Source organism: Siphateles boraxobius, unplaced genomic scaffold (assembly GCF_051911475.1).
Source record: "Siphateles boraxobius isolate OS27281-9 unplaced genomic scaffold, OSU_SipBor_1 61, whole genome shotgun sequence".
Lineage (NCBI taxonomy): Eukaryota > Metazoa > Chordata > Actinopteri > Cypriniformes > Leuciscidae > Siphateles > Siphateles boraxobius.
Window position 1 is genome coordinate 13,858,232 of NW_027509188.1, and position 15,110 is coordinate 13,873,341.

The 15,110-nt window shown below is 44.6% G+C and overlaps 1 protein-coding gene across 2 annotated transcripts in view; it reads left to right on the forward strand.

Annotated features, from left to right (window-relative positions):
* The window catches only part of kdm5a (lysine demethylase 5A), a 44,324-nt gene that overhangs the window by 15,083 nt on the left and 14,131 nt on the right, over positions 1–15,110 (forward strand). For both annotated transcript variants that reach the window (XR_013196302.1, XM_077209303.1), the window contains exons 6-14: positions 1,546–1,609; positions 1,700–1,794; positions 2,227–2,385; positions 4,109–4,228; positions 4,303–4,461; positions 12,773–12,954; positions 13,451–13,613; positions 13,693–13,812; positions 13,901–14,095. Coding sequence is in view for 1 of the 2 variants with exons in the window: in XM_077209303.1 (XP_077065418.1) it covers positions 1,546–1,609; positions 1,700–1,794; positions 2,227–2,385; positions 4,109–4,228; positions 4,303–4,461; positions 12,773–12,954; positions 13,451–13,613; positions 13,693–13,812; positions 13,901–14,095 (1,257 nt within the window). In the remaining variant the exon portion in view is untranslated. The remainder of the gene's footprint in view (positions 1–1,545; positions 1,610–1,699; positions 1,795–2,226; positions 2,386–4,108; positions 4,229–4,302; positions 4,462–12,772; positions 12,955–13,450; positions 13,614–13,692; positions 13,813–13,900; positions 14,096–15,110) is intronic.

A 15,110-nucleotide genomic window follows, 5' to 3' on the forward strand; every position in this document is an offset into this window, starting at 1 on the left:
AGTCCTGCACCCCCAAGCTTCTCCAGTCACTAAGAGTGTTTAAGTCCTGCCCCTTCAAGCTTCCCCAGTCACTGAGTGTGCTTAAGTCCTGCACCCCAAGCTTCTCCAGTCACTAAGAGTGTTTAAGTCCTGCCCCTTCAAGCTTCCCCAGTCACTGAGTGTGCTTAAGTCCTGCCCCCCCAGCTTCTCCAGTCACTAAGAGTGTTTAAGTCCTGCCCCTTCAAGCTTCCCCAGTCACTAAGAGTGTTTAAGTCCTGCCCCTTCAAGCTTCCCCAGTCACTGAGTGTGCTTAAGTCCCGCCATTCCAAGCTTCCCCAGTCACTGAGTGTGCTTAAGTCCTGCCCCTTCAAGCTTCCCCAGTCACTGAGTGTGCTTAAGTCCTGCCCCTTCAAGCTTCCCCAGTCACTGAGTGTGCTTAAGTCCTGCCCCTTCAAGCTTCCCCAGTCACTGAGTGTGCTTAAGTCCCGCCATTCCAAGCTTCCCCAGTCACTGAGTGTGCTTAAGTCCCGCCCCCCCAAGCTTCTCCAGTCACTAAGAGTGTTTAAGTCCTGCCCCTTCAGGCTTCCCCAGTCACTGAGTGTGCTTAAGTCCTGTCCCTTCAAGCCTCTCCAGTCACTAAGAGTGTTTAAGTTCTGCCCCTTCATGCTTCCCCAGTCACTGAGTGTGCTTAAGTCCTGCCCCTTCAAGCTTCCCCAGTCACTGAGTATGCTTAAGTCCTGCCCCTTCAAGCTTCCCCAGTCACTGAGTGTGCTTAAGTCCCGCCATTCCAAGCTTCCCCAGTCACTGAGTGTGCTTAAGTCCCGCCCCCCCAAGCTTCTCCAGACACTAAGAGTGTTTAAGTCCTGCCCCTTCAGGCTTCCCCAGTCACTGAGTGTGCTTAAGTCCTGCCCCTTCAAGCCTCTCCAGTCACTAAGAGTGTTTAAGTCCTTCCCCTTCAAGCTTCCCCAGTCACTGAGTGTGCTTAAGTCCTGCCCCTTCAAGCCTCTCCAGTCACTAAGAGTGTTTAAGTTCTGCCCCTTCAAGCTTCCCCAGACACAGTCAAGAATTATTCATAAAACGCATTAAACTTTAGTTTACGAAGACGTGGAACTCACCGAGTGTTCTGGGGTGTTCACTGATAAAGCATCCAAAAGCATCTTTTGCAGCGATTTTTGTGTGAGCATATCAGTGAACAGTTTCACGTCTTTGTAAACTAATGTTTAATGCGTTTTATGAATGATTCTTCCAGTGCCCCTATGAAACCATTGTGGAGGTGGGGGAGTGCTAACACAGAAGTAAAAAATTCTCGGGACAGCAGCATTTGTCTAAATTTCATTCTTAACCGTTCTATTTTATCAGAAACTTTCTTAAAACAGGGCTTTAAGTGTAAAATACCGAACTTGTCCTTTAAGTCCCACCCCTTTAAACTTCCCCAGTCACTGAGAGTGCTTCCACGAAAGACTTTCTCTGACCCAGGAAAATGGGTTAAATCATTTTTCATACTGTGCTTGTGTGTATGCTGATGTGACATCAGAGCTGACCTCTAACCCTTGTGTTGTGTCTCAGAGGGAAAACACAGAGCCCAAAGCCATACAGGTGTTCAGCGGATGCCTGGACATCATGGCAGCGGGTGAGACTTTCATCGGCTCGTTATCACACAGAGACATCAGTGTTGGTCATCAAGCATGTACAGACTGTGTTTGTGTGTGTGTGTGTCCAGATGACGATGGCTTCCTCCGGAAACAGAAGCACATGAAGGCTCAGGCGTTCGCTTTTAAAATGCGTCCACGCAAGGAGGTGCTGGAGGTCAATTATGTGAGTATGAGCTATGATGTATTGGATATTGTTTTATTAGTTGTAATTATTTTGACTTGTTTCAGCAGCAGCAGAGCTTTAAAAGGAATTAATGAACAGGAAACTAGTGATGTGACGTCTGACTCGTTTCCACAGATTGTTCATTTAAACAAATGGTCTGAAAGAACCATGATATTTATTTCATTTTATTCTCACAAAGCATGCTGATAAATCCATATGCGGGTGCTTTATGCTGGTTGTCATGTTTATTTGCATGAAATATCTGCTGAATAGATGAATGTGAGTGTAATAATGGATCCTCTTGAAAGCAGCAGCGCTGCGGTCTGGTTGGTCAGAGCAGCTCTCCTGTGAAACATGCAGCCGCTCAGACTTCTTCAGCGCTTGTGTTTTTGTTGTGACATTGAGCTCTCTCGTGTGTGTGTGTGTGTGCAGATTGACCTGTACATGTGCATGGCGTGTGGGCGGGGTGACGAGGAGGACCGCCTCCTGCTGTGTGACGGCTGTGACGACAGCTACCACACCTTCTGCCTGATCCCGCCGCTGCAGGACGTGCCCAAAGGAGACTGGCGCTGCCCCAAATGTGTGGCGGAGGTACTGCACACACACAAACACACACACACACACACACACACACACACACACACACACACACACACACACACACACACAAACACACACACAGACACACACACAGGTTGTGCCCAAAGGAGACTGGCGCTGCCCCAAGTGTGTGGCGGAGGTACTGCACACACACACACACACACACACACACACAGGTTGTGCCCAAAGGAGACTGGCGCTGCCCAAAGTGTGTGGCGGAGGTACTGCACACACACACACACACTAGGGCTGAGACAATGCGCCGACGTCATCGATTACGTTGACGCCAAAAATACGTCGACGCAAAATATGCACGTCGATGCGTCAGACCCAAAACAAAGATGGCGGCGCCGGAGAAGAGTAGCAACATGAGTGGCTCCTCAGACTATCAGAAGTGCAAGACGGCACGCACTCTAAAGTACACACACACAGAAAAATGTGCGTCAGTATCGAGTTCTCTTTCGGGCTTGAACGAACCGTAACACACAAATTATGCCAAACTTTCCGTTTTGTCAAGTGTCCTCATAAGAGCAGTCTTAAATGAGTAAAATAAAGTATTTTATTTTAAAGAGTAAATGACTCACTCAGACCCAGCGGCATGATGATTATTATACCGGTAGCCTAATAATCATGAATGAACTCCGCATCTCCGGCGAACGGCTTCTTCGCGCAAAAGGAAAAAAAATGTCATGAAGCGCAGTGAAATGCAGCGACCTGTGGCGTTTCCTGATGGATCGAGGTTGTTCCTTAACTTCATTTTATACGTGCAGTTCACACGAGCTCTAAGCGCGCGCAAGACTGCTGGAAGTATGCGCTTATAGCTATTAATGTCGTGAAAAATACATAGAGGACACTGACAACGCGCTGACAGACAGGACCAAGAGGTAACATTTAGTAAAGTCTCAACTTTCAAATTTGGTCAGTCAAAGAAAACTAAACCATACATACGCCTACTATTTTGTGGCTCTTTAATGTGTGGTGACAGATTGCACTTTTTTTCAGTAAGCTAGGCCTATTTTCAAAGCTTCAAGGTTTTATTAGTGCTACCTCTGACTAAGAATTCATTACTTTGCACTTGTATAGTCTTTTATTTTGGAATTTTAAGAGCAATAAACATATATTGCAATAAACATATATTTCAATGTTAAGGACTTCATGTTTTTTTTCATTCAGATATGTAAATCAACATGTATAAATTGCTATTAGTCAATTAATGAGGAGATAATCGAATCGAAATCGAATCGGGTTGGAAAAAGAATCATTAGATTAATCGATGCATCGAAAAAATAATCGCTACATTAATCGTTTTAAAAATAATTGTTTATCCCAGCCCTAACACACACACACACCTTCAGGACGTGCCCAAAGGAGACTGGCGCTGCACCAAGTGTGTGGCGGAGGTACTGCACACACACACACACACACACACACAGTGATGATGATGATGTGCTGACACACACAGGAGTGCAGCAAGCCTCGAGAAGCGTTCGGCTTCGAGCAGGCCGTGCGCGAGTACACACTCACACGCACATTTTTATACACACACACAGTGATGATGTTGATGTTGATGATGTGCTCACACACACAGGAGTGCAGCAAGCCTCGAGAAGCGTTCGGCTTCGAGCAGGCGGTGCGCGAGTACACACTCACACGCACATTTTTATACACACACACAGTGATGATGTTGATGTTGATGATGTGCTCACACACACAGGAGTGCAGCAAGCCTCGGGAGGCATTCGGCTTCGAGCAGGCGGTGCGTGAGTACACACTCCAGAGCTTCGGCGAGATGGCCGACCACTTCAAGTCCGACTACTTCAACATGCCTGTTCATGTAAGAATCGTGCACCTGCAGGCTTCTCAGGCTCCACAGCGGGCTCAGACTCAGTGTGTGTGTGTGTGTGTCAGATGGTGCCGACGGAGCTGGTGGAGAAGGAGTTCTGGCGTCTGGTCAGCAGCATCGAGGAGGATGTGATCGTGGAGTATGGCGCTGACATCAGCTCCAAGGACGTGGGCAGCGGATTCCCAGTGCGGGACGGCAAGAGGAAGCTCATCGGCGACGAGGACGTAAGACTTACTATTCTCATTATTCTTTACTTTATTACAAGTATAAAAGTAAACGGCAGTTATTTGTGATTGTGTTTATGTACAATATAATGTCCTTTAGTTTTGATGTGAGCAATGCTGAGGAACGTTACTCTTTGCAATACTGCAGTACTCCCTTAAAGGATGAAGATTCACGCTCTGTCGGCTGCTGTGCTAAATAATACTCGTGGTCCTCCATTTGTTCAAATTTCACTTCTCTTATAACAAAGAACGCTCTTTGCTTCTAATAAACCAGACTATTACTATTACTACTTCATGTTTATTCAACTTAGTAATTCAACTCAGTGCTGTGGGAACGTGTGATTGTGTCATAAAGCACGTGTGAAATCAGTCCAATGACAAGACGGAACGTCATAGGCGGGTGACTTCATGGACCAGGAAACTATAAAGCATACCCAGAAACAGACCGCTTTAGCTTCTGATAGGCTGAAGCAAGTCGATCCCAGGCATGCAGGGAGTATGGCAGTGCGATGCAGCGTCTCGTTCCCTCTTCAGGGAACCAGGGTTACAGTCTTAACATGAGACGTTTCCTTTCAAGGGAACTCGAGCTACGTGGGAACATTATACCCACGACGCCATAATAACCGGAGAGGACCAGCCTGCCGCATCACAAGTGTCCTGAAGGGAGACACCTGACAATAAAGCTTTTGAGGCAGCCATGCTTTGTAAGAATGGGCCTAGACAGCCATTGGTGAATGCTAGATAGTCTCGACCACTCACTTGCTCATCCTCTGCTTAGATGCAGGTACCCTTTTCTAGGTGACCCGAAACCGACAAAGAGTTGATCCGACTTTCGCAGCAGGGCAGCTCTGTGGACATAAGCCAGCAGCCATATCACCTTGTAGCCCAAGACTGGTCCCCCACTGAAGCTAAGCAGGGCTGAGCCTGATTTGTATCTGGATGGGAGACCTCCTGTGAAAACCAGGTTGCTGCTGGAACAGGTGTTAGTGACGCCAGCAGGGGGCGCTCACCCTGTGGCCTGTGCGGGTCCTAACGCCCCGGTATAGTGATCAGGACACTATATTGTCAAAGAGCACCGTCCTTCGGATGAGAAGTTAAACGGAGGTCCTGACTCTCTGTGGTCATTACAAATCCCATGAAATTTGCCCCATGGCCTCTGTCCATCATGTCCTCCTAATCATCCCCATATACTGATTGGCTTCATCACTGTCTCCTCTCCACCAGTAAGCTGGTGGGCTTCTGGCGCAATATGGCTGCCATCGCATCATCCAGGTGGATGCTGCACATTAAAGCACTTTGAGTAACCAGAAAAGCGCTATATAAATGCAATGAATTATTATTATTATTATTTATAAGCATCCAAAGCCATCAGGAGGACAGAAGAATAATGGGACCCACAACATTAGTTGAGACCTTAGGAACATCACCCAACCTAGGGTGAAGGAAGGCACAGTTTCCACAACTCCGGGCGAGGGTGATAAATCATGCCCCCTGCTTTGGACAATCGGTCCCTCCTGAATGGAATCTCCATCGGAGAGCAGTCAAGAAGGGACACCAGGTCCGAGAACCACACTCGGGCCTGCCAGAACGAGGCTACTAGTAACAGACGGGAGCTCCCCCGGGGAGCTGGATACATGAGGGAGCAGGGTGTCCGCGGGCCCTTAAAAAGTCTTAAAAAGTCTTAAATTAGATTTAAAAAATTTAAGGCCATAAAAAAGTCTTAAGTCTTATTTTTACTAATGAAAGGTCTTAAATTTTCAATGGCAATTTGGCTTAGACATATCTAAATGTTTTCCAAATTAAAACCATCTAACTAGCGTACTTATTTATTTATTATTCGTTCTTTGTGAATTTGCTCGTTCACGTGACATTTTGCGTCCCATTCGCGCCAGCATTGCGTCTGTCTCCTGCACGCAAACAGCAGGAGAGGAGAAGAAAGCTGGTTCATTTCAGTTTAAGTTCATTCTTTATGTGCGTAGTGGTGTGCGATGTGTATTGTCTATTATGATATTGTAATCATTGATTTACTTTAATAATGTACGAGTCGAGGGTGCACTGCGAGCTAGGGATGGGCGATATGGCCTAAAATCCATATTGCGATATACACTGCAGCCTCTTGCGATAACGATATATATTGCGATATATAAATTATAATAGAACCATTTCAGAACAGGCTATATAGACCCTTAGGAAAGCCAAACTGCTACATTGTATTGTATGTCGTTTTAAGAACATTTATTGTGCAAAAGCAAAACTGCAATTATACAACACAATTTTGCAGATAAATGGCCTTCTAAAAGGCACTACACTTAATTTGTTTAAGTCTTTGGTTCTTAAATGCCACCCAAGTTGCAGAGAACAGAAAAACTGGTGTCTTTTTAGTTAAGGAACAACATACACACTGTACTGAAAATACTTCCAGTATTAATTAGGCAAAGAAAATTATTTTCTGTAATGCACAGATACTTTAAATAAAACATATTTCAAACCTGCAGCCTAAGGTAACGCATTTGGTTTTAAACATTTTGTTCTCCTAATGAAATTAAAACTGGTGTCTTGTTAATAAAGGAACGGACACCGTGAATTAGGGATATACTTCCAGTATTAGGCATGGCTATTTTGAATAAAGAAAAGTCTTCCAAGTGTAGTGCATAGATACTTCAAATGAAAACATTCTAAAGTGCTAAATGAAAGCACTAAATAAATAAATAAATAAAATACTTCCAGTACAAGGGACATATACGTCAACAAAAGAAAATTTTTAAAGTATAAAAGTTTCTTTACAGTAGAGCCATGCCATATATACAGTAAAAAGTGCAAATGTAGTTGTAGTTATTTTCTTAAAGGACACAAAATATGCAAAGAACAGAAAAACTGTCTGGTGTCTTCTCAGTTAAAAAGAATCCTAAAATCAGGCACAACACTGAGATTTTGTTTAATACACACCATTTGTCATTTGTAAGGCCCTAAAGATTATTAGCCAGGAACACAAGCTTGTCCACAGTCTCTGGTTTCAACAGAGACCGGTGGCATGTAACAATGTTGCCACCAAAGCTAAATGCCCTTTCCGAAGGAGCACTTGTGGCCGGGATACAGATATTTCTGGGCCAGTCTAGCCACCCTTGGAAAATTAGCTTGGTGCAGCCGCCACCAGTCCAGTGGGTCAGTCTCTCCATCAACCTGCAGGTAACTTTTTAGCTCTATTTCGATGACCTCTCTGTCAGCGAGAGCAGCTGTGCCATCGGAGGTCTTTTTGAAAAAGCTTCCCAGGCTCCGTTTTACCTTCTTTGATTGCCTGAAAGAAGCTGCTTCAGCACCATCAGTTGCTGCTTCTGTGCTTGTGTGCGGCAGTGGCTCTCTGACCGTTGCAGCTTGCACCTCCAACAGTGACAGAATTTCTGCTTCCGCTCTGGTGTTGATGAACTCCTGGCGGTCATCAGCTATATATGCATCTTTAAACCGTGGGTCGACCAAGGATGCCATATCCAGCAGGTCAACTGTTTTTGGGTCTGAGTACTTCTCGTTTAAGTACTCTAGGATGACTCTCTTCATGTCCTTGGTCAGCTCTGTGTCATCATCAGCTGCAGCAAGAACAGTGTTGTTGAAAAGATGGAGAACAGGTTTTATGTACGACACACTGACATAATCTTCTCCAGACAGCGCGTCTGTGAATTCCAGCAGTGGGCCGAGGGTCCGGCTTATAGATTCCAAGACATCTGTATCTTGCCAAGTGGGTACCAGGTGTTTGGTTTTCCTGTCTGCTTTCAGTACCTGTGATAGGGCCTTCTCTTGTTCAAGCACCCTCTGGATCATCACATGGCGTGTCCCCCACCTTGTTGGTGTTTCTGTGATGAGCCGATGAAAGGGAAGATGGTGCTCTGCCTGGGCTTTCTTCAACTCTTTTCTTCTTTTCCAAGAGTATGAAAAGGCACTCACAATCTTCTTGCATACGCCAACAGCACGGTCAATTCGAGGGTCTTTCACACTTTTTTCTGTTGACAAATTTGTAAGATATTATTAGTTAATTTCATCTATAAATCTCTCTCTCTCTCTCTCCCCACACACACTGAACAACTATCATTACACCTATTGAAATGCTTGATTAGGATTGATTGAACATCATTTAACACAAATGCAACATTAAAATAGCACCATTGGGTATACAACTGAACAGAGGCAAATTCTCTAAACGTAAATGCAACATTACTGTGCAGTAATATAGGCAAATATTATAGTAGTAGTATAATGTTAAAATATAATTATGCACTATTATATGAATATTATATTAATTATTTATATATATATATATATATATATATATATATATAAACAAAAATAATTAATATAATATTCATATAATACCAAGTGGGTTTATATAAATATTTATTAAAATATTAATATTATGCATATGCACAAAATGTTTTAACCTACCGATGGCGAGGTGCAGCCTGTGTCCAAACCATTGCAGCCTGGTCCAATCATTCAGAGACGCTGCCTTGACCACGTTCGTTCCGTTATCAGTAGTAATGCAAACTTGGCTTTCTTCTTTAAAACCCCATGACTCAAGCGCTTCCTTGAGTCCTTGTGCTATCTCCTCGGCCGTATGTTCAGCGGGGAAGTACGACGTCTGCAAACACCGGCTGCCAAGATTCCAATCATCCGTTATATAGTGAACGGTCAGACTGAGGAAAGGCTCCATGGTACGGCTCGACCACAGGTCCGTTGTAGTAGCAAAGTATTTCAAGTCACGCAGCTCTTTTTCAACATTTTCACGGAGCTCGGCATACACTTTTGGCATCTCTGTTTCTGTGAAGTATTTGCGGCTTGGCACCTCATATCGTGGATCAATAGCTCTGATCATGGCTTTAAAGCCGCGTCTCTCTACCGTTTGAAAAGGGACCATGTCCTTACACAAGTAAACAGTTATGGCCCTGGTAATTTCAATCCATCGCGGGCTCTTCCTGATATAAGGAGTACCTTTTGAAAATGACTGTTGGATTGAGGTTTGGATCAGTTCCTGTTTTTTCTGTCCTGCATTCTTCTTCGTACTGGATTTTGCGGTTGGCTGCATTGCCTGGCAATGCTGGTATTCAACGACATGTTTAGTTTTGAGGTGGTTGAACAGATTAGTCGTGTCACCTCTCTTAGCTGGAACTTTTGCCCCACACACTCTACAAGAGTATATTTTCCTGCTGCTCGTCGGACGGCTTAAATCCAAACCAAGTCCAAATAATAGATGTTGCACCCGTCTTTTTCACGAGCTCCTCTGTTTCGCTGACGCTTTCAGCCATGTTTATTCAAGATGACGAATATGATGATGCGTTGCAGCCGGCTGCAGCTCGTGGCTCTAAATTTCGCGGGTAGATTGCGTCATCAACATGCATTATCGCGATAGTGCAATAGAATTAAAATCTCTATCGTAGGCCAATTTTGTATCGTTTATATCGCATATCGTTTATATCGCCCATTAGTACTGCGAGCTGACATCGCGTTGTCTCTCATGCTTGCTTTCACTGCGTGATGTGTCAGTGCAGTTATACGTATGTTCCCTAATGAGTTTTTGTATTTTATATATCATATGTTGTTATCATACAATATTACATCACCAAGAGGTCTGTTTTCCCGTGCACAATAGCAAATATGATATTTATTTTACATAACAGTTAAATGAACATTGTGAGTTACATTTTATAAACAATATTGTTTGTTTTCCCTTTATTTCGCGGACGAGAATTTCAAAATGAAACCGTAGCGGAGTCTCAATGCAAAAGACAGCGATGATTTCTTGACTGAAATCCATGTTTTGAACGAATCATTTTAACGATTCAATGAACAATCACTTACTCTTGAATGAATTGGGCGTTTGAACAAATAGGTTGAATGAATGACTGTCTGGGACAGTGACCACCTACTGGCGGTTTTAGTTTCACATTTAAAGTACCCTGTAATTAAAATGTTACAATTATAAATCAGTTCATATTTAAATATTGAATTAAGAATTGAATATCTCATAGCTTTATTTATGCAATTGTAAATGGAGTGTAAATATATTGATGCCACTTCTGTGACTCCTCTGCACTGCAAAGATGGATTTTGATTTAATGATTTAATTTAACTGGTAACAGTGGTATTGATTATATCAACTTTTTTAAAAACTTAGAGGTATGCATCACCTTTTATGTCAAATTCTAGCATTCAAATTCAATTATATTAGAATAATAACATCCTAATATCATTTAATTTGAATGCTAGAATTTGACATAAAAGTTGATGCATACCTGTAAGTTTTTTTTTAAAAGTCAATATATAGGTGAAAATGCCCCTGGAACTCAATTTAAGGTTGCAAATATTGCCCGTTAATAAAAAATGATAATTTCTGTCACTGCTGTGAAGTGAACACTGCATAGAATATGAAAAATATGAATATCTTCGTGAGTCAGCTGTCAACAACAGGCCTAAACCAGCCATGGTACCAGCACACAAACACAATCAGTAAAATATCATCTAATTATTATCAACAAAACTTTGAAAATATCGAGACATATTTTTGTCAATATTATGCACCCCTAATGTAAGGTATTAATTTAGATTTCTTCGGGTCTTAAAAAGGTCTTTAAAAAGGTCTTAAAAACGTCTTTAAAAGCCTTAAATTAGACTTTAAAAAGTGTGCAGATACCCTGGGTAGAACCACACAGGACAGTGAGCTTTCTCTGAAGATGCAAATAGGTCGACTTGTGCTTAACCAAATTCCTCCCATTGGAGCTTCTCCGCCTCAGGGTGTAGTCTCCATTCCCCGGGCCTCAGCCCTTGTCTTGACAGGATATCCGCTCCCTGATATTGATGTCCAGGGATATATACTGCCCTGAGAGAGAGTAATTTCCCTCTCCCATAGGAGGATCTGATGAGCCAGTTTGCATAGGTGACGTGACCTCAGACCTCCCTGATGGTTGATTTAAGAGACCACCGATGTGTTGTTCCGTGCGGACAAGCACATGATGGCCCCTCAGGTGTGGGAGGAAGTGGTTGAGTGCTCGGAACAACGCTATCATTTCTAAACGATTTATGTGCCAAGGAAGTAGATGGTCCTTCCACAGTCCTTGTGTTGACCCACCGTAGGGAGGATCCCTAGAAATCTGGGTGGACGAGAACCGAACTGAATTCTGTAACCCTTTTCTATTGTGAGCAGGTCTCTTCGAGATATATTTGGCAGTAGCTTCCACGTTGCCAGAAAATCTACTAAGGGGACCAGCCTCTCAAGACTGGCCTCTGGTATTGGTTGAAAAGCCACTTCGGCACCCTGAAAGGGCAAACCGGTAGGGAACACCGAACTGGCAGCACTGCTGCCCTCCTCGGAGGATCGCCCCCTAGAGGGCGCAGAGGAGAAACGGGCAGCATATAATGTGGTGGAATCTGCTTCTTCCCAGAGGGCACTGCCTCGGCATGAGTCCTTCCTCTTTGTCAAAGCCGCCTTGGAGGTAATGACAGTCCTCAGATCCTGCCTGTCTCTTGAAGGCTTCGACTGCGACCGCCAGACCCCCCTGATTGTGGAGGAGCCCGAGTGGTCTTTGCTGCACTCTGTGATGCGAGTAGCTCGTAGACGGCTGAGACTTCTCCCGCACAGCAGTCTCAGGGACATTAGATCGGCGAGGAAGAAACTTCTGAAACGCTGCTGCTTGTTTCTTTGCCTCCTGAAACATCTCGACAACAGTGTTGACAGAGCAGCCAAAGAGGCCAGAAGGCAAGAGCGGAGCGTCCATTAAAACAAATCTATCTTTCATGTCGGATAGATTTTACCAGAGATGCCTCTCCGTGGCCACCAGGGCTGCCATAGATCGGCCTACTGATTTGGCCGTCTCCTTGGTGGCCCGAAGAGACAAATCTGTAGTGCGACGCAACTCTCGAATTGTATCATCGGCTCACTTCCTTACTCTCATCCAGGTCCCTTAGCAGGCTAATATGCTTGCAATATAGACATTGTGTGCAAGCATTCTGCAGCCTGACCTGCTGCCGAATTCGCTTTACCCACCAGCGTTGATGTAGCTTTAAGAGGCTTGGTGGGTACACTTACTTCGCCAATAAAAACAATAAATCTAAAGTGATTTTTGCTTGTGGTTTCACTGAATCGTCGAAGGTCAGCAGCAGCAAGACATTGGTCAATAAAGTGAAATTAAATGCATAAAAATATTTGTTTTATTTAACATATTTACTTTTGTTTGCATAGTTTTTCTGAGTTTGCATTTCACTGATTTCTTAATTTTGAGGAATACTGAATCTTTTTTGTCCCTCATGTGTTGCATATGAATGTGTGCAGGAATATGCGAACTCGGGCTGGAACCTGAACAACCTGCCGGTGCTAGAGCAGTCGGTGCTGACGCACATCAGCGGAGACATCAGCGGCATGAAGCTGCCCTGGCTGTACGTGGGCATGTGCTTCTCGTCCTTCTGCTGGCATATCGAGGACCACTGGAGCTACTCCATCAACTTCCTGCACTGGTGAGAGTGCTTGTGTGTGTGTGTGTGTGTGTGTGTGTGTGTGTGTGTGTGTGTGTGTGTGTGTGTGTGTGTGTGTGTGTGTGTGTGTGTGTGTGTGTCTCTCTGAAGTCAAGTCACCTACACTTATATAGCGCTTTTAACAATATAGATGTTTCAGAGCAGCTTTACAGTGATAATAGGAGATTACAGTAACAGAGATTGTTTTGGCTTTACAGCAGCTCTAGAATAAAGTTATTGTCCAGCTAAAGTTACTTTTGATTGATTCACTTCCGTTGTAAAGATCATAAGTTATTAACTTAGGGGCCGCTAACACACACCGTTCTAACAGAAAACTCTTAATGTGTTCCAGCCGTTCATATGCACAACAACTGTGTTTGGTGGCTCGAGAACGCAAACCTTGAAATAGGTTCTAAGATGCAAGTTTTGAAAAATTGTGAAAAACGTTATCTCCGTGTAAACTTCATAAACCTGAGGTGGCACACTGTGTGTGTTTCAGGGGCGAGCCCAAGACGTGGTACGGGGTCCCAGCACACGCCGCAGAGCAGCTGGAGACGGTCATGAAGACAGTGGCTCCGGAGCTGTTCGACTCTCAGCCGGATCTCCTGCATCAGCTCGTCACCCTGATGAACCCCAACCTCCTGATGGAGCACGGCGTCCCGGTACTTCTCCACCCGTCCCGCTCTGACAGACAAGCTGCTGAGTCTGCCGGTGTGTAATCATCATCTCACTGTCACACAGGTGTACCGGACCAACCAGTGTGCTGGAGAGTTTGTGGTCACCTTTCCCAGAGCCTATCACAGCGGCTTCAACCAGGGCTACAACTTTGCTGAAGCAGTGAACTTCTGCACTGCAGACTGGGTACGTCTTACACACCTGTTTACTTGTCGTGAAGCCTTGCCTTTGTGTGTGTGTGTGTGTGTGTGTGATAACCCGTGTCTGTGTTCAGCTGCCCGTCGGGAGGCAGTGTGTGGCGCATTACCGGCGTCTGCAGCGCTACTGCGTGTTCTCGCACGAGGAGCTGGTGTGCAAGATGGCCGCCGACCCCGAGAGCCTGGACGTGGAGCTGGCGGCGGCCGTGGTGCGAGAGCTCACCGAAATGATGGAGGAGGAGAGCCTGCTGAGGGACGCCGTGCAGGAGATGGTGAGAGCCGCCAGGGTTTAGTAACACACCCCTCAACTCACACACTACGGGACAACATAACAGCACAATCATGGCCATTGAAAATGTGCAATTGTTGCATAAAATCAATATGACAAGAAGCAAATGTTAGTCAAGCCCCTTTCTCACAGAGGTTCCGGAAAATACACGGATAAAGGGACCCGGGGTTTGACCCGGGTTCATTTGACTTTGGTTCATTCACACTGCCAGGGATTTTCCGGAATCAGAAAGTGCGTTCACACACATCCCGTAAAAATCCCTTAAAGACACGTGACATCGATGTGACATGTAATGTCTCAGCAGCGTCTATAGTTTGCTTATAAGCTGCGATTTCTTTCTCTCTACGTTCTACGAAACTACGCTTGTGCATTTTTTTCTCTGATTCGATCATAAACTAGCGCTTTAAGTACTGTTTCACTAAAGTCATCATTATGACACGGCATTGATTAGGGCTTTTGTTCACACAGCGCGCGTTCCGGGACTGATTCCGGCAATGTTACTTGATCCCCGACCCGGCATCAATCCCGGGTCGTGTTTGCGTTCACACAGAAGGCGCTGTGTGAAAGGGGCTTCACTTACATTTTAGACATATTTGCTCCAGCCAAATATAATTTAAAGGGGATCTATTATGCCCCTTTTCACAAGATGTAAAATAAGTCTCTAATGTCCCCAGAGTATGTATGTGAATTTTTAGCTCAAAATACCCAACAGATATTTTTTTACAGCATGTTTAAATTGTCACTTTTTGGGGCTCAGAAAACGCATCGTTTTAGTGTGTATCCCTTTAAATGCAAATGAGCAGCTGCTGCCGGCCCAGAGGGCGGAGCCTCACGAGCTCACAGGACGTGTGTCAGGACAATCTCTCATCTCACGGAATGATAATATCAAACATAAACTCTCAGTAGCCGTGTTCATTTCGACCCGGAGTCGGACAATAATGCCCACAGAGCCAGATAATATATGCTGTATGGAGACTGAACAGGTATAGTCTAGTTTA